Consider the following 19,068-nt stretch of genomic DNA (forward strand, 5'->3'; position numbering starts at 1 on the left):
TAAAAGGAATACAAATTGGAAGAGAAGAAGTAAAACTGTCACTGTTTGCAGATGACATGATATTATACATAGAGAATCCTTAAGATGCCACCAGAAAACTACTAGAGCTAATCAATGAATTTGGTAGTGTTGCAGGATACAAAATTAACACACAGAAATCTCTTGCATTCCTATACACTAATGACGAAAAATCTGAAAGAGAAATTAAGGAAACACTCCCATTTACCATTGCAACAAAAAGAATTAAATACCTAGGAATAAACCTACCTCAGGAGACAAAAGACCTGTATGCAGAAAACCATAAGACACTGATGAATGAAATTAAAGATGATACAAACAGATGAAGAGATATACCATGTTCTTGGATGGGAAGAATCAACATTGTGAAAATGATTATACTACCCAAAGCAATCTACAGAGTCAGTGCAATCCCTATCAAATTACCAATGGCATTTTTTACAGAACTAGAACAAAAAATCTTAAAATTTGTATGGAGACACAAAAGACCCCAAGTAGCCAGAGAAGTCCTGAGGGAAAAAACGGAGCTGGAGGAATCAGACTCCCTGACTTCAGACTATACTACAAAGCTACAGTAATCAAGATAGTATGGTACTGGCACAAAAACAGAAAGGTAGATCAATGGAACAGGATAGAAAGCCCAGAGATAAACCCAAACACCTATGCTCAACTAATCTATGACAAAGGAGGCAAGGATATACAATGGAGAAAAGGCAGTCTCTTCAATAAGTGGTGCTGGGAAAACTGGACAGCTACATGTAAAAGAATGAAATTAGAACACTTCCTAACACCATACACAAAAATAAACTCAAAATGGATTAAAGACCTAAATGTAAGACTGGACACTATAAAACTCTTAGAGCAAAACATAGGCAGAACACTCTTTGACATAAATCATAGCAAGATCTTTTTTGATCCACTTCCTAGAGTAATGGAAATAGAAACAAAAATAAACAAATGGGACCTAATGAAACTTCAAAGCTTTTTCAAAGCAAAGGAAACTACAAACAAGACAAAAAGACCACCTTCAGAAGGGGAGAAAATATTTGCAAACAAATCAACAGGCAAAGGATTAATCTCCAAAATATATAACCAGCTCATGCAGCTCAATATTAAAAAACCAACCCAATCAGAAAGTGGGTGGAAGACCTAAAATAGACATTTCTCCAAGGAAGACATACAGATGGCCAAGAAGTACATGAAAAGCTGCTCAACATCACTAACTATTAGAGAAATGCAAATCAAAACTACAATGAGGTATCACCTCACACCAGTTAGAATGGGCATCATCAGAAAACCTACAAACAAATGCTGGAGAGCGTGTGGAGAAAAGGGAACCCTCTTGCACTGTTGGTGGGAATGTAAATTGATACAGCCACTAAGGAGAACAGTATGGATGTTCCTTAAAAAACTAAAAATAGAATTACCATATGACCCAGCAATCCCACTACTGGGCATATACCCAGAGAAAACCATAATTCAAAAAGACACATGCACCTTAATGTTCACTGCAGCACTATTTACAACAGCCAGGTCATGGAAGCAACCTAAATGCCCACTGAGAGACGAATAGATAAAGAAGATGTGGTACATATATACAATGGAATATTACTCAGCCATAAAAAGGAACAAAATCAGGTCATTTGTAGAGACGTGGATGGATCTAGAGACTGTCATACAGAGTGAAGTAAGTCAGAAAGAGAAAAACAAGTATCTTATATTAATGCATATATGTGGAACCTAGAAAAATAGTACAAATGAACTGGTTTGCAGGGCAGAAATTGAGACACAGATGTAGAGAACAAACGTACGGACAACAAGGGTGTAAAGGGGGTGGTGGTGGTGGTTGTGGGATGAATTGGGAGTTGGGATTGCCATATATACACTAATGTGTATAAAAGGGATAACTAATAAGAATCTGCTATATAAAAAAATAAATAAAATTCAAACTAAAAGCTATATATATATTATACCTCTATACATATACATATACATATACATATACATATATATATATATATATATATATATATATATATATATCCATCCTGCTGTGAGATAAAAGAAGATCCAGTTCCAGAAACTATTTGGAAAGGAAATCAAAAAGCACATCTTTCCGTCCTTATCATTTCCATTAAGTGGTCACCCAGCCTTGGATCTGGCACATGCATCTTTAGAGGTAACTCGGTTGGTCATAACCATGCCCTGTAACTCTAGTCTGGTGTAAGTTTTCTGATGGAAACTACAACTGATTCCCTTTGCTCTGTGCTGCCTTGTGAAGTCTATTTTAGTTTTGATGCACTCTATCGCGTTTAATGAAAAACTTCTCATGAGCCAGAATTCGGAAGTGGCTGTTTACAGCTGAGTTTTATGAAAATCACAGTCAAGGATTAGAAACAGAAGTAAAATTGGTTGTACCTGTATGGGTAACATACACATAACAGGTTCAACGCTCCAGTCTGCATTCTCACCTTTTGTAACATTTGTCAATTACCCCCTACTCACATTTCCTAGCCTCCCAAGATGGTCTCCTGGGTCTCATTGTAGAACATTCTGGAATCAGTTTGGTAAATTTTTCAATGTATTACTTTTCCTCTTATGCTCTCACTTTATAAAAACTAGGCGAACGTTTGTCCTTAAGCTGGGAAATAAAGGATTTTAAGAGGTTGCCAGCTACTTCAAGCAAGACTGGAACTTTGGGCTACTGAGAGGGCACCAACCAGGCTCTTATCACCGACCACAGTGGGATCAAGAGAAGGAGGCGGGGGAGGTGAACCCATTTTCTGTATTCTCAAGGAAGCTTTTAACTTTGCCATTTCCTTTGTAAAAACGAAGTCAGAAGTGCCTTCACTGCCAATCTGTTACTCTTTTATTCTTCCCACCCTGAGTCAAGAGCCAGCCTCCCCGTCAGCAACCTCCGAGGCTGAGGAGCAACCAAGGAAAGCCCAGAGGGTGCAGGCAGCCACACGGGACGATGGAGACGGGCCAACCAGATCAGCGTGTTGGGAGCGTGAAGGGAGTGAGGGCACATCCTAGGTAACTCCCGGCCACCACATCTGCTGTTTCAACCCCGCCAGGCCAGTTTTCTCCCAGATGCCAGGTCTGACAGTAAGAATTGAAGGGGGCATGAGGGTGGCTCATCACCACACGTGACCAGTCCTGGGAAGTCAGGACACAGAGACACCAAGAGCAGGTGCCCAACATCACTTCTCTTAGTGTCATTTTCTAGAGAGGACAAGAGGGGGTCTACTTCCAGTTGGAGGAGAGGACTGATGGCACGATTTTCTGTATTGGATCCTAGCAGTTTGATTTGTAAACAGGAGAAAACTTTAATCTTGACTTGGGGGTGGGGTGGGGTAGGGCTGGAAACGGTTTAGATTCACATCCTTGCTGGGACTGTGCAGAAATCATTGCAAGGGTAAAAGCCAACTCAGGAAGAGCAGCAGGTAGATCCAGACCCCCAGGCACAGGTTTTGACAGGAAGTTGACCGCTTACAGCTCCAGCCCTAGCCTTTCAGCGTCACACAGTGGTGACAGGCGCTAACGCCATCACTCGGGTCCTCGTCTGAAGGATACTCCTGTCCTGAGGACGCTGCACATACTTTTTGATTCAAACTCAGTGCCCGATTGGCAGGTCAGGGAGCCCAACTCAGGCACCTTTATACTCACCCAATACGATGCTAAGTGAAGCAACCCATGGAGCTGGAATTAATTCACGATAATGAGTTCTTACACGTTTCAACTATACTTTACAAAGCATTTTCTCTTACCCTTAGTTCCTGAGAAGATAGTCTTAAACCTGTTTTAATATACCCAGAATCACAAGAGTTTTTTTTAAAAAAGCAGTTCTTTGAGATATGTAAAGGAGAGCCTATTAACGCAGTGAATTATAAGAAATAAAATCTGTGACTGCATCGCGCAGCCTCTTCCTCAGTGTTCATTAGCCATGACTTTACCTTTGATGTCCAGTAACTTCATGTACAGAGCTTTCCATTTATAAAAGCCGATAGAATATCTCTGTTAAAAATAACACAGCAGCAATGCCTACAGGGTTCTCAAACATCTATGAAAAATAAGAAATCTAGATACATGTGTAATGTTTACAGGATGCTAACTATATGGTTATTTGGAAATATCTAGATAGTTGCAGCATGCTGACTCAGCCAGGGGATTATCTGAAGAAATGCCACGCGGATTACTGCCTTTGTGAAAGCACTGTGTGGTTAGAGCTGAGGTTCAAACTACTACTATCAACCATAAACAACAAAGGTTAAGTGTGAATAAACACATCCCCGGGAGGGAGGAAGTCGGTATGTGTGATTAATTAGCAAGCCTACTTTCCTCTAGAGAATGTCAACGTCTGCTGTCGGGCCATACTAACATCCCCTGGGTAACCCTTTTGTTTCTTCCTCAAGGTTACTGGACTCTTTGAAAGCTATTTCGCCTGTTGGTGTTAGTAAGCTGCCGTCCATGTTAGCAATGAAGTGTCCCTGACGCATTTAGCTCACACCTAGCATGTGGCACTGAGAGTACTGTATTAAAGGTTAGATTTTTATACCAACTGCCTTTTTTAGCAAATAGCAAGAGCGACATGAAGGGCATTTTATATACAACAAATCTCTCCGTTCTACCCGACAGCTGAAAGTAACTGCAAATCAAGAGGCATGCTGGATGCTAGCGGTACCTTGGAGACAGCCAGTTCCTTCGATTTAGACTCAAACAGGTGCTCCAGCTTGGAAGTGTCCACCTTAATAGGTTCCAGTTTCGACCACAGGAATTCTCTGCAGCGGCCGTTGTTCTTACACGGCCACTCAAAAGGCCGCACTTCATTCCAGAACAGACGGATGGTCTTCTTTTTCTTGGTGAATGCTGGCTGACCCCTGGGTACCTGGGGCCACCCTAAGCCCTGAGGAGGAGCACTGAATACTGGAGGAGGAGCCAATAAATTACCGGGGACTGGAGGGGGAGGCACGCCGTCCAGCAGGGGCGGAGGGGGAGGGGGCGGCAAACCGAGAAAGGTGGGCGGGGGTGGGGGAGGCAGCCCCGGGGCCTCCCTGTGACCCAGGTCCACGTCCAGGACGTCAATGTCATCCTCCTCCCCCAGGTCAGTGAAATCCATGTCTTGGATTCTGAGCTCCCGCGGATTGGCCATGAGCTGGTCCCAGATGTAGTCAGATTCCGTCTTGGGCTGTGCCGACACCTTCTCCGTGACCTTGTCATTGGGCTCGGCATCAGGGGAGACGGACCCTCTCCCTAGGTCCCCGCTGTTGAATTTCTCAGCAAAGGCTTTCACGCTGCCCCGATTGTCCAGACAGCCAACGTCCACCCTCCTGACGCTCTCATCCTGGGCCAGAGAGTTGGCCTGCAAGGTGGATATCCGGCTGGCCAGGCTGGCTACGGCCTCCGCCCCCTGTGCGGTCCTCGTGGTCTCGCCCTCCCCCTTCTCATCATCCGTGGGCTTTCTGTTATGGGCATACAGCATGTCCAGCATGAACCGTTTGCTGGTAAGGATGTCACCACACTGCTCATTTACACCGGCATCCTGAACACCCGCAGACCACAAACCTGAAAAGTTCACAGGAAAACAAAAAGTGAGAACGTGGCATGGGCCTCAATACTATGAGAAAAGCAACTAGGCACCATGTGGACATTGCACACAGAGGGATTCAGGAAGGCACAGAAATAAAGCAGTTGGAGAGGAAGGTGGTCATGCCTGACAAGACGCTCTTGATCAGAAAGAGATGCTACATCAAAGAGCCAATGACCCACTCTAGGACCCAAGACTCTTGTAGGTATGACACTGCTTGTAGCTCTGGCCTAGGCTCATGGGAAAAATTTTCCGCACCTTTGCTGCCCACCCATGACAGCTGGTCAGGACCCACCCAGGATAACTAAGGGGCTTCTGCCCTAACTACACACAGGGAGGCAAGGAAATGCTCCCTCATCCGTGGCAGATGTTGGAAAGGCTGTAGAGTTATCCCCCTTTCTCCCCCTACTCCACCTCTGCATCAGGGCAGCCAACGTGTCTGGAGAAATGCACAGACCATGCCATTGGTCACACTTTAAGTTCATGGCCACCAGTCTTCAGGTGATGCTGCCTGGCGGTCCCATCCATGACCTCTCCTAGATGACTTTTCACACACCTCCACTCTCCTCTAGCATCCCCCACCCATCTCATCCTCTGCAAGTATGGCCTTGTTTCCTGTTTCAAAAACTTAATAGACAAAGTCAGAGATCTTCCAGGGCCTCCATTCTGCCTCCACCCACCCACCTGCACCTGAACCCTGACCATGGCCTCTGTCCTGTGACACTGACAAACCGTCCTCTTAGCGGGGGTCAACCGCTCCACTCGTGCATTCGGAAGCCACTCCAGCAATTCTCCATCCTGCATCTCCCATGCTCCCCCTACTAGGCCTTCCTACTGGCATATAAACATGGTATAATTTTACCCATGAAACAAAAACAGAAAACCTCACTTGATTCCACTTATGCCTCCACCTATAATCCAAATTTTCTCCTTTCTTTTAAAGGAAAGCTGCTTATAAGAGTTGTTTTGCTATCTCCAATTTCTTTCTTTCTCTGTTGAAGCCAGTCTAGTGAAGTTTTTGCTCCCTTTCAAAGATGCTCCTTTCCGGGTGACCGATGACCTTGCTGTTGCACTAGACGCAGCTGTCGCTCCCTCATCCTTGACTTATGTCCTTCGCTTGGCCTCCCGGACATTGCGCTCACTTGCTTTGCCTCCTTCTTTTTGGCTGCTCCTTCTCAGTCTCCTGGGTTGGTTCCTCCTTGTCTTTAAGTGTCCCTGGACCTCTTCTCTGCATCCACTCTCATCTTCTTAGTCACCATCTCATTCAGTCTCAGGGCTTGAAATACCACCTTCTGCCCTCACTCCCATCCACTCACTGAAACTGCTTCTCCTGCAGTCATTTCCTACCTCAGACATGGCTACTTCACCCATCTTGCTGCCAATTCCAAAAGCCTCAGAGTCATCCTTGACTTTTATCCTGTTCTTTCACCCCACACAGCAGGGCATCCTGTTAGCTAAATCTTCATGTTACATCCGGAATCCAGCCACTTTTCTCGTCACCACTCCTGCCATGACCCCGGTCCGATCCAGCATGGTTTCTTGCCGACAGTATTGCAGGGGAGCCCCTAGCTGGTCTCAGCTTCCACTCTTGTCCCTCTGCAGTCAGTTCTCAACACCACAGCCACGTGATGTGTTACAATGTCCGACCGTATCTCTCTGCTTAAAGTCTTCTAATAGTGCCACATTTCACTGAGACAAAAAGTCAATGACCTGTCAATGTTCCCAAGCCACGTGTGATCCCACCTTAATTTTCTTTCCTCTCCTACCACCACCTCTACCACTGCCACCACCCCAGATATACACACATGAACCTCTTCAGCTACAGCAGCTCCTTGACATTCCTAGAACTCACCAGGCGTGAGGTGATCCAGCCTCAGGATCTTTGCCCCTCCTGGGACAAACCCAGGTAATCACACAATTTGCTTCTCAACTTCCTTTAGGTCTTTGCTCAAATAGTATCTTCCCAGTGAAATCTTCCCCGATCACCTTATTTAAAATTGTGCAAACCTCCCTCTCCCCCCCAGTTTCATCCTTTCCTGCTTTATTTTCTGCCCAAGCACTTCTTACTGTCTAATCTTCCACACGTTTCCCTTTTTGATTTTACTGTTGCCTCTGCCCCATCACGGGAATGGTTATCATTACTTGTTAAGCTGTGCTCCTCCTTGAAATGTAAACTCTACAACAGCAGGGATCTGGGTTTGTTTTGTTCCCTGTTGTATCCCCAGCACCTAGGATGAATGAATGAATGAATGGTCACCAATGTCATCCCTCTGAATTTGCTTCCTAAGGGCCAGCAGGGCTGTGCAGTGGGCATTTCAGGATGTGAGTTCCATCAGATATCTAGGGCCTGTGTGGATACTTGTTTGGGGAGGGGGCAGAAGACCTAGGCCGTGGACATGAGCATCAGGAGTCTTCTTTCTACCAAAGAAGAGCCAGATCAAACCGGCTTGGGGGGGGACACTGGTCTCTCCCACATAGCTGGGCCTTCATCTTGAGGAGGTATTTACTGGGGAAGCACAGAGGCCCCCTGGTGCTCCATTTTTTCCTGTGTAGCTTTGTCCTCTATGTTCTCCTCGACAGTGGCCTAAGCTCACCACCAACACCAGAACAAGGAGCTCTTAAGCCCTCTTGTAGGTTGGTTTCACAAACAAAATACACTTAGGCGATAACCACCATCAAAGAGAGAAGAGGTGGCATTTGAGGACACGACGGAAAAACTTCTACAGCTGGTCAGACAGTCCTGTAAACAGGGAGACTGCTTTGATGCCAGGAGGCTGTGGCAGATAAAGTGGCTGAGTCTCTCTGAACAGACTGCCTCACTCTCTCCATTTATTGGGAAATGTTGGCAGTTACTTATTTTGGCAACAGGGGAAAGAGCATAATCAGGTAACATTCTGAATGCTGGTTTTCTCGTTTACATTCTTCATTCATTTAGGTCTTTTTAAAATCATTATGTAGGGCGCTTCTTTGTCCCTAGTAATTTCCTCTGCTCTGAAGTCTACTTTATCTGATATTAATATAGCCACTCCAGCTTCTCTTTTATTAATGTTGGCATGATATCTTTTCCCAACTTTTAACTTTCCATCTGCCCATGTCATTACGTTTGAAATGAGTGTTGTATGTGATAGCATGTAGTTGGGTTGTGTTTTTATACACTCAGCAAATCTCTGTCTTTTAATTGATATGTTAGGGCTTAAGTCTTCTGTTTTATTTGTTGTGTTTGATCTCTTTGTTTCAGTGTCTGTTTCTCCTTTCTTGGTCTTGGGTGGATTACTTGAACATCTTTTAGAATTTCAGCATGATTCATTTAGAGTGTTTCTGAGTACATGGCTTCGTGTAATTTTCTTAGTGGTTGCTCTAGGTATTACAATATATACACTAACTTATTTAGTCTATTGGTATTTACTGCTTTGAAGTGTATAAACCTTACTTCCATTTTGATCCCATTACCCTCCCACTTTTAAAAATACAATTGTCTTAAGTACTTCCTCTACATATACTGAACACCATATATCAAACGTAATTTTTGCTTCCACTATCAAATATGATTTAAGAAGCTCATGAGTAAAAAGAGAGCATTTTTTAATTTACCCCTATTTTTACCCACTCTGTTGTTCTTTTCTTTCTGGAGTCCCAAGCCTTCTTCTGTCATCATTTCCTTTCTGTTCGGAGAACTTCCTTTAGCCATTCTTCAAGGGTAGGTCTGCTAGTGTCAAATTCTCCTAGTTTTTCTTTAACTGAGAATGTCTTTACTTTCCCTGCATTGTTAAAGGCTACTTTTACTGTATATGTAATTCATGGTTGATAGTTCTAGTCTTTTAGCACTTGATAGATGCTGTGCCCCTTCCTGCTGGCCTCCATGTTTCAGATGAGAAACCTGCTATCCTTTGAATTGCTGTTCCTCTATAGGTACCACGTTATTTATTTCTTTCCAAAGACTATTTTTTTGGTTTTTAATTTTCAGAAGTTTGCCATTTGTCTTGGTGCAGATTTCTTTGGATTTATCCTTGTTAGGATTTGCTCAGCTTCTTAAATCTGTAGATTTATACCTTTTGCCAAACTTGGGAAATTTTCAGCCATTATTTCCTCAAATATCTTTCCACATTGCACTCTCTCTCCTCTTATTCTCAGACTCGGATGAAATGAATGTTAGTTTTATTGACATAATCCCATGGGTCCCTGAGACTCTGTTCATTTTTTTTAGTCTATTTTTTTTCTCTGTTATTCAGATTTGGTAATTTCTACTGATCTGTTTTCAAGTACACTGATTATTTTCTTTGTTGTCTCCAATCAACAATAAAGCATGTCAAATATTTTATTTCAGTTACTGTATTTTCCAGTTCTATAATTTCCCTTGGGTTCTTTTTTAATAACTCCTATTTCTTTGCTAAGATTTTTTTTCATGTATTTCCTGAGCCCTGAGTGTAACTGTCCACTGAAGCATTATTATGATGACTGCTTAAAAATTTTTGACAGATAATTCCAGCATCTGATTCATCTCAGTGTTGGCACCTGTGGATGGTCTTTTCCCATTCAAGATGTGACTGCCCTACTTCTTGATATGATGAGTGATTTTTGATTGTATCCTGGGTATTTTCGGTACCATCTGATAGACTCTGGATAATATTTAATCTTCTCTTTTTGCAGGTAGTCACCCTTTTGGGGTGTAGCATACAGGGCTTGGTGCAGGTAGATGTTCAGCTCCCTGCTGGGTCCCACTGTCACCACCCAGGAAGAGGGCTGACTCACACTCCCTCACTGCAGATGGGTAGGTTGGAGGTTCAGTGCCCCCTTGACCCCACCAGCATCTTCCCAGTGGATGTGAGGCATTAACTCACGTTGGCTCATTGCCTCCAAGTGAGGTGAAGGCTCAGCTTCCCACCAGTCCCCACTGATTCTGGCTTGGGGAGAAAAGAGTGCAGACTAGTACCACCTCCACATCATTCTACCTTGTTTATACCGGATGGGGATGGAAGCTCAGCTCTCTGCTGTGCTCCCATCAGCATCAGGGACAAGGATAGTGGTGGTGGGGACAGAGAATGCTATTAGTCCCCTCTCCACTCCTCATTAAGTCTAGCTCCTTCTGGGTGGGGGTGAAGGCTCAGATCCCCACAGGACCCCACAGACACTACCCTGTTGGAGGAATTGGGACCCACTTGCTTCTCCCCTTCAGGGGACAGACTGAGCTCCCCATTAGGCCAACACTACCCCAGCAGGGGAACTGGAGCACTCCCTGCTTCTACTGGGCAGGGGATAGAAGACTGGCTCCCTTCTGAGTCCCACTGACACCACAGAGTTGAGGAGGGGAGGGAACGGCAGAATTGTCACTCCTATTTCCATGGGGGTGCTGTATAGAAAGCCACTTCCTCTTCAGTCTCACTGAAACCACTGGGTTAGGGGGAGAGGTGGGACAGTGGCAAATTTTCCATTAGACCTTATTTAGGATAGAGCACTTATTAACAGCAGAAAAGATTTTCTGTTCTGTTAGGCAACGCCTTTCCCAATCCTCTGGCTAAGGAAATCGGCTTTCCTTGAAGCTTCACTGCCATGTCGTTCAAGTCTAAAGCCTCCTAGGCAGTCTGCTTCATTCTTTCCAACTTTCAGAGTCCTCCTATGATTGGTTGTTCTGTTACATCCAGGGTGTTGGTATTTTAGTTGTAAAACGGAGGACGTGGGAGCAATGGGGGCGTCTCCATCTTAGCCAGATTCATTCATTTATCCATCAGTGGTTTTATGAGGCCCTACTATGTTCTGGGCACCCAGCCAGGAAGTAAGGACTCACAATGAATAAGATAGACCACCCCATCCTCACAAAGCTTACATTCAAATAGAGACAAAGGACAGTTATACAAATAACTACAACAAAGTGTGATGAATGCTACAGTAAAGCCTCTTACTCTAATGCCAGGGAGTGGAACACATGAAAACAAAGAAAAATAAAAACACACATCTGCAATAAGTTGGGTCTCTTTCAAGCCCTACAAATTCATTCTCAAGTAATAAGTACAACTGTGAGAAATAAGACTGGGAATCACTTTGATTGCCTTTGTGATTTAATTGAGAAAATTCTGAAAAGCAAAAGCTGTGGTGAGAGAGCTTCTCTGTCTCCACAGCAGCTGATGTGCCCATGAGCAGCGGGATTTTTTTAGGAACCAATAAGCTACAACAAATAAACATGGTCACATCTCTTCACAGCACCAGACTGAAGCAGAAAAGTCACTGCAAAGCTCCAATTCCTGGACACCACCAGCTTTTGGGAGAAAGTCAATGGTTCTTCACTGGGAGCAGAGTCTCCATTTTTGGAAAGTTGTCCTTATTTGGAAGGATATTGGGCAATCTGATCCACGAAAGCTCTCTTCCCTGGCTTATTTTTACTAATCCAACTTGTTTATATGTTTTAGGCCTGCTAAACCTAGTTATGATGAATAATACTTCAAGCTACTCATAATAGAATAAAACATGATTTAAGGCCAAATGATCAAGCAGACCTACCCGACACCCTGTACTGTGACCGAATTACATTAAATGTGAGTAACGACAAGTAGAATTTGAGAGTGTAACTGGAATCTCACTTTGAAAGAAATTTAGTATCAATATATGTAATCCTTTTAGCACACACATCTTCAACCAGACACAAGATTTTCAATGCGATAGTTCCTAAGACATAAAGTATTTTAAGTCCTCCTTTTTCACTGTATAATGGTGACCAGTGATATACCGAATAAAATCGAATAATATAACTGTGAAAACTCAAATATTAACTATTTAGACTAAGCCATTGATTGACAGGTCTCCTAGGAGACATTATGGCTTCATTCATTCATTCAATCTTTGTTCACTCATCCAGGCTTCAGGGACAATGTATTCTTAATCTGTGAACTAACGTATCATGCCTGGGTCGTGCCACTGATTGGCAGGCCCTTGCAGCTGCCGTTTGGGCCTAAGATGTAAGCTCCTTGAGTCTGTGTCACTGTGTAGCCTTAATGAAGCCTGGCCCATAAGACATGCCTTCACTGGTGAGGAGAGTCAGTTGAAAGAGGTGGCTTCCTGCCACCCTGACAGTGTACAGGTCATGGGTAGGAAAACCAACTCCATGGTGTCACATATGAATCATAATTCAAATGATTATTTGAATTGTTTACAATTTCTAGAACCCTGTGTGGCACCCTCCCCAAGTCCCTAGTGAGGACTAACATTCCATTTGATCCCTAAACATAAAGTCACCATTAAACAGGAGAAACTGAATGAATATTGGGGATAACACCAAAAAGGTATGATTCCATAAGAAAAAGCACGTACTTAGTATCGAAGAAAAGAGTGGTCCTGAGCATATTGTGGAAAATTACCTAAATGACATACATTCCAGCTGAGCACATCAAATTGATCTCTGCATGCTGTGAACTGGCAGGTTTTCAAAGTACTCATATGATTCATTTCACCAAATCTGCTCTGGTCTGCAATGTTCAGTCATAGTGGCTTAACACACTTCCTTGCAAACACTCTTTCAAGGGAGTAGACAACAACATGACATGTCTCTAAATTTAAATCAGAAAAAAGCCACACTTACTACTCACAATTAAACAGTTAGAAGGAAATGAGGAAGTTCTCTTCTGGGGTTTGTTCCTCAGGAAAAGTCCCCTGTTGCCCTCATTATCAGGCCCTTTTCCCAGCTGTAGAAGTGACGGTGCAGCCTTGTGGCAGAGGGTCGGGGCCCTTCTGCAGGGCAGGAAGCTGCTGGCTGGCTGAGTGGGGCCACACCCCCCTCCAGACACTGGGGGACAGTCTGGGGAGTGAGCTGGGCCAGCCGGTCAGCTCAGAGGCCAGCAAACCAGGTCCCCTGCCCCGGGGCTCCCTGGGATGTGTTCACGGGGAAAGGGGGCCTCCTTACCGGTCCCCCTGTCCCGAGAGAGCTTGTCCTCCTTGTCCTCCCTCTCCAACGTGCTGCTGGAGGACGAGACGCTGGAGGCCGAGCAGTTGTCCCGCTCGTTCACTGCCTCATTCTGCTGCTCCTTCTCGCTCAGGGAGGCTCGCTCTTCAGCCTCTGGCTCCAGGGCCCGCTCCACCTCGCTCTCTGCTCCCGCGTGGGCAGGGGCTAGTTCCTGGCTGGCCTCATCGGCCACCCGTCCCGCCTCTGCCTCTGCCTCCGCTTCTGCCTCTGGTTCAGGCTCAGGATCCCCGGTGCTCGCTGGGGGAGATAACAGTGGAGATTATGAGCAGGACAGGAATTTCTTGGAAGCGTCGAGCGAGGGTGAGATTGAACATGAGGCTGATTTCTCCGTGCTGTCTGAGGCAGGCAGAATTCTAAACTGGCCCCTGAGATTCCCGTCCCCTGGTTATTCAGTCAAACACAGACTGAGGCACTGCAGGGAAGCGGCCGTGAAGCTGGTGTTCACCTCTCAAGTCTCTTGACCTTAAGATACGGGGATTATCCAGGTAGGCCTGATCTAACCTGGTGAGCCTTTTAAAAACAGAGTGTTTTCTGGTTAGCATCAGAAAAGAATGTCAGAGATTAGAAGCACAAGAAATATTTGATGAAGTACTTCCCTGGTGGCGTAGTGGTTAAGAATCTGCCTGCCAATGCAGGCGACACGGGTTCGATCCCTGGTCTGGGAAGATGCCACATGCCGCGGAGCAACTAAGCCCGTGCGCCACAACTACTGAGCCTGCGCTCTAGAGCCCACGAGCCACAACTACTGAGCCCGTGCGCCACAACTACTAAAGCCCGTGTACCTAGAGCCCGCGCTCCGCAACAAGAGAAGCCACCGCAATGAGAAGCATGCTCATTGCGACAAAGAGTAGCCCCCAACCTGCCGCAACTAGAGAAAGCCCACGCGCAGCAACGAAGACCCAACGCGGCCCAAAATAACTAAAATAAATAAATTTATTTTAAAAAAAAGTATTTGACACATCAGTGCTGGTTTTAAAGATGGAAGGGGCCATGTGATGAGGAATGTGGTGGCCTCTAGAAGCTGAGAATGACTCCTGGCCGACAGCCAGCGAGGAGCAGGGACCTCGGTCCTGCAAGCACAAGAAGCTGAATTCTGCCAACAACCCGAATGAACCTGGAGGTGGACTCTTGCCAGGGCCTCCCGATAAGAGCCCAGCCAGCCACAACCTTGACTGTGGCCTTGTGATACCCCCAGCTGAGAACCCAGTTAGCCATGCTGGGCTTCTGACCTATGGAAACTGTGAGATAATATAAATGGGTGCTGTTTTGAACAGCTATGTTTGTGGTAACTTGTTACACAGCAATAGCAAACTAATACATGATCCTTCTGCCTCTTCAGGGAAAGAGGAGAAAAGTCCATGGTGAATCAAGCTGATAAGCAAAGAGCAGCCTGATATCCTATCAGTGGCTAAACCAGTGAGGTCCATCACCCTTCGCTTGAATTACGTTTGCTCATAATGTGAAGTTATTCCATACACTTGAAAGTTACTTAGAAGCAGCACTCACGGGCACAGAACTCTTTGTAAACCTGTCGAGGCTGGAGATTTGCTGCTCAGTCTCCGTGGGTGTCCCCTAGGAAGCAGGGAAATGGCACAGTCTGCCGTATGCATGTTTTTGCTGAGCAACCCTCTCAGGTGTGAGCTGTGAATGGGTAGCAAAATGATTGGGAATTAAAAAAAAAAAAAGTCATCTGTGAAGGCCAGAGGAGGATGAGTCACTCCTGAGGGTCTGACCTTCATGGCTTGGCAGAGCCACATTGCTGGAATCCTGGCAGTGCCACCAAGAGCATGTGCTCCAGCCCTACGTACATACTGCTGGAAGCAATAGAGATTCAGGGAGGATTGGTGCATGTAAGGGGCCTGCCCTGACCCTATAAGAACAGGCGGATCAGAGGGCTCTCTCTTTGTGGAGATATCCTGCCAGCTCAGGTGAGCAGGGATGGCTGGCAATGGGGTGCCCAAAGCAGGTCTCCCAGCAGGCCAGGCAGTGGCATTACTGTGGGAGAGCAAAGCTCAGGCCTCACTGGGCAGGGGGCCCACCTGCCCTCAGCGTCCCAGCAAGAAGTCATTCTGCCAGGACTCACTGGGTCCAGAACCCCCGCCCCTCACCTGCTCTCAGGCTGCCTTCCTCAGAGAATGAGTATGGAATTGTGGGGGGAGAGAGGGAGGCAGTGTAGAGAATGAAATGCCAGCCTCTCCTTATATCCTGGGTAACTTCCAACCTCCACACGGAAGAAATCCTCCTCCGTGGGAACTGCACCAGTGCCCTTCAGGTAGGAACTGGGTGTAGAGGACAGAGGGACTTCTGCCCACTCGGGCTTGATGACACATTGTACGTCTTCTGCTGGGGACTCCAGCCTAGTACATGCACCTGCTTCCTGGGGAGAATGGGGGAAATGAGGATGGGGTGGCAAAGGCCCTCTGCTGTCTGCTGGGTGTCCCCAAGAGGGATGGTTTTGGAACTGGTGGTAAGAGAGCAAAGTTTCCAGGCTGAGATGCACTGGCTGGCAGTAGCAGGAGGAAATCGAAGGGCACACGACTGTGAACCCGTGTGCTCAAGATGGGTGTGTCAGGCATTCATCCTTCCTTCCTTCTTTCCTTCCTTCATTTATTTATTTAGGCTGCGTTGGGTCTTCGTTGCTGCACATGGGCTTCCTCTAGTTGCGGTGAGCAGGGGCTACTCTTCGTCGTGGTGCGCGGGCTTCTCAATGCGGTGGCTTCTCTTGTTGTGGAGCTCAGGCTCTAGGCGTGTGGCCTTCAGTAGTTGTGGCACACGGGCTCAGTAGTCGTGGCACATGGGCTTAGTTGCTCCGCGGCATGAGGGATCTTCCCGGACCAGGGCTCAAACCCGTGTCCCCTGCATTGGCAGGCAGATTCTTAACCACTGCGCCACCAGGGGAGTCCCAGGCATTCTTCCTTAAAAGCAAAAACCAGGCTGGGTACAGGGAAAGAGTGAAAACACCTTTGAGAAAAATTCCCTTTGGTGCTGAAGGACTTTTTATGGTATTTCTTTTTCATTTGATAATAGAGCATTTAGCAAAGAGAAACAGAACCCCATCGTTTTACTAGCACGGCAAAAGCATAGTTTTAGCAACAGCAGTGTCATCGTTTGGTTGACAGAAAGCATATGTTCTTGCGCACATTTACTTCAGAATAGCCACATCAAAACGAGAATGTGTTTCCAACAGCCTAGCATGTGGCGTGCATTTAAGTTTTAATTGGTGAGCATATGGCAAAACTGGCAAGGGTGCCTCTGTGGGGCTTTATCACTGATGGGGAGATGGGTGCAGTTGGTTGCCATCAGCCTGAGTCTACTCATCATCCCCAGGAGACTGGCAGACAAAGCAGGAAGGATCCACGATTTGATGGCTGTTTTGACTCCAGCCTACATGCATGTTTCCTTCCACTTCAGCAGTGACTCTGGCCCCTGATCAGCCAGCAGTTGCAGGAACAAGTGAGGCAATGGACATGCAAGCTCTAGAAAGCCACACATTCTTGGGAATAACTAGTGTAATTTCATCCCCCTACGTTCCAGCCTTACTTCCTGGAGTCAGACATGTAAATGTGCTCTAGAGCCGCTGGGGTAGTTTCTCTCTTTCATCACTGCTGCGGAGGAAATCATCTCCAAAACTACCTCTTGACCAGAATGCAGGCTCAGTGTCCACAAGGCCTCACTGCAAATCTGCGGTGTGTGAAGCTGTTCTAAAGATGAACAAATTAAATAAAATTCACACACATTCAAGTCAAGCCAAGCCACCAAAGATGGAGAATGGAGATGAGAGAGAGCAAACACGCGTGGCTGCACATTCCTGACACCCTCTGCACTCAATACACCAGGCAGCACATGTGTCAAGGGCACAACACACACCCCTGCTTTCAGAGGGCTCACCACTTGGCTAGTGACACGGGACATAGAATCCTATCAATGGGGGTCACGGTGGTATGCAGCCAGGCACCCAAGTGAGGGCCCTGGGTACCAAGTAGCAGGGAGTCCCTGGAAAGGACCCATAGCTGAGCCCTCCTCGAGCTGTATTAATCAAACACAGGAATGACAAGGCACAAGTTCTCTGGGGACCAAGACTCTGCCTTCCTCTCACGTCCAAGGGCCCCCAGTGTGGTCTTGGGGCCAGCATCTTCTCACAAAGTTCTCATGGACACTTAGGAAACACTGTGAGACTACACATTGAATTCACGAACATTTCTGCCCGGCTTCCTATTCTCTTTCATCAGGACCTCGGTCACCAGCAGTCCCCTCCACATACTCACAACCATTCCTTCTGAGTCATTGCCCTAAGCCACACCAGCTGCCCTCTCAGCAGGCCTGGTTTGAAAAAGTATCATCTACCCTTGCCGAGTCCCCTGGAAATAGGAGGGACCGTGAAAGTCTGCAGGAAAAGTCCTCGAGGGAGCTAAGATATTTGCCAATACCAAGGGATGAAAATTGCTCACAACTTCTCACTGATACCCAACAAGAGTACCAGTGGTGAGAGGCACATGGACACACAAGACAGACCCAGCTCTTGTTGCTATGGAGGTTACAGGGATGCTAAGAGATCCGACATGTTACCCGTGGCCTCAGCACGGCAAAGGTGGGCAAACCCTAACACCAACGGACACAGGGAAATCCCAGCCCCTCAGCTCCCACCAGACACAATAAAAAACATTTATAAACATGATGGATATTCTAAGAGTAAATTCATGTTGCCCTGGGAAGGTCTGGCAAGGGTTTTTGCAAAGCCTAGGACAGGTCATGAGTCTCTGTGCCAAAAGGACATTTAAGCAGAGTCTCCAAGGATGAAAAGGAGTTTAAGAGGGAAAACTGGACACAAATGTTCTGGGCAGAAGGAAAGAGCACGTGCAGCCGGGAGCACAGGGTGGGCAGGAGGAATGAAAGCTGTCCGGCGGCAGTGGCTGGGGCAATGGGCCTCATAAGGTGAGTTAAGGACCTGGGGCTTTACACGGAGGGCAGTGATGGCTGCTTCACGGAGAGACAGGCCACATTTCACTTTGTCTGAGAGGACCCCTGACTACACCCAAATCACAGGCAAACCACACTTCTGGCTGGGACAGCTGAGGTGGGCCTGTAGCTTCAGAGGAGGCTCTTAGTCAGTGTTGGGTGAACATTCGGGAAGCAAACCCCGCAAAGAGACTGAGGAGGAAGAGGGGGGCCAGTCAGGGGGGCTCAAGAGAAGAAGAAAATGAATAAATGGCATCAGTGGAAGAACACATGGGCAAGTGACAGAGATTCTGGACAGTGGGAAGAAGTTTTCCATCCCAGGATCCCCTGGAGGAAGCAGTGTGTTTGCATTCGAGGAGAGCAGGGGTGCTGCAGGCCTGTGGCCCCCTTTGGGGCGCTGTTCCTGAGCCCTGCGCACCAACTCTCTACTAAACCCTCAGACCCCTCTGTGGGGAGGGGTCTCTTACCGCCCTCAGAAAGCTGAGGCTGGGAGGGAACAGTGAAGGCCCAGGCCCAGGTGCCCAACAGCCCTTCTCCCCATGGTGGGTGCAAGCTTGGA

The 19,068-nt window shown here is 46.5% G+C and overlaps 1 protein-coding gene across 3 annotated transcripts in view; it reads right to left on the minus strand.

Annotated features, from left to right (window-relative positions):
• FHOD3 (formin homology 2 domain containing 3) overlaps window positions 1-19,068 on the minus strand; it is a 497,328-nt gene that overhangs the window by 68,183 nt on the left and 410,077 nt on the right. For all 3 annotated transcript variants that reach the window (XM_032602812.1, XM_032602814.1, XM_032602813.1), the window contains 2 exons: window positions 13,494-13,790; window positions 4,703-5,583 (listed from right to left, as the gene is read on the minus strand). In XM_032602812.1, the coding sequence (XP_032458703.1) occupies window positions 4,703-5,583; window positions 13,494-13,790 (1,178 nt within the window). The remainder of the gene's footprint in view (window positions 1-4,702; window positions 5,584-13,493; window positions 13,791-19,068) is intronic.

The sequence above is a fragment of the Phocoena sinus genome, chromosome 14, assembly GCF_008692025.1.
Source record: "Phocoena sinus isolate mPhoSin1 chromosome 14, mPhoSin1.pri, whole genome shotgun sequence".
NCBI lineage: Eukaryota > Metazoa > Chordata > Mammalia > Artiodactyla > Phocoenidae > Phocoena > Phocoena sinus.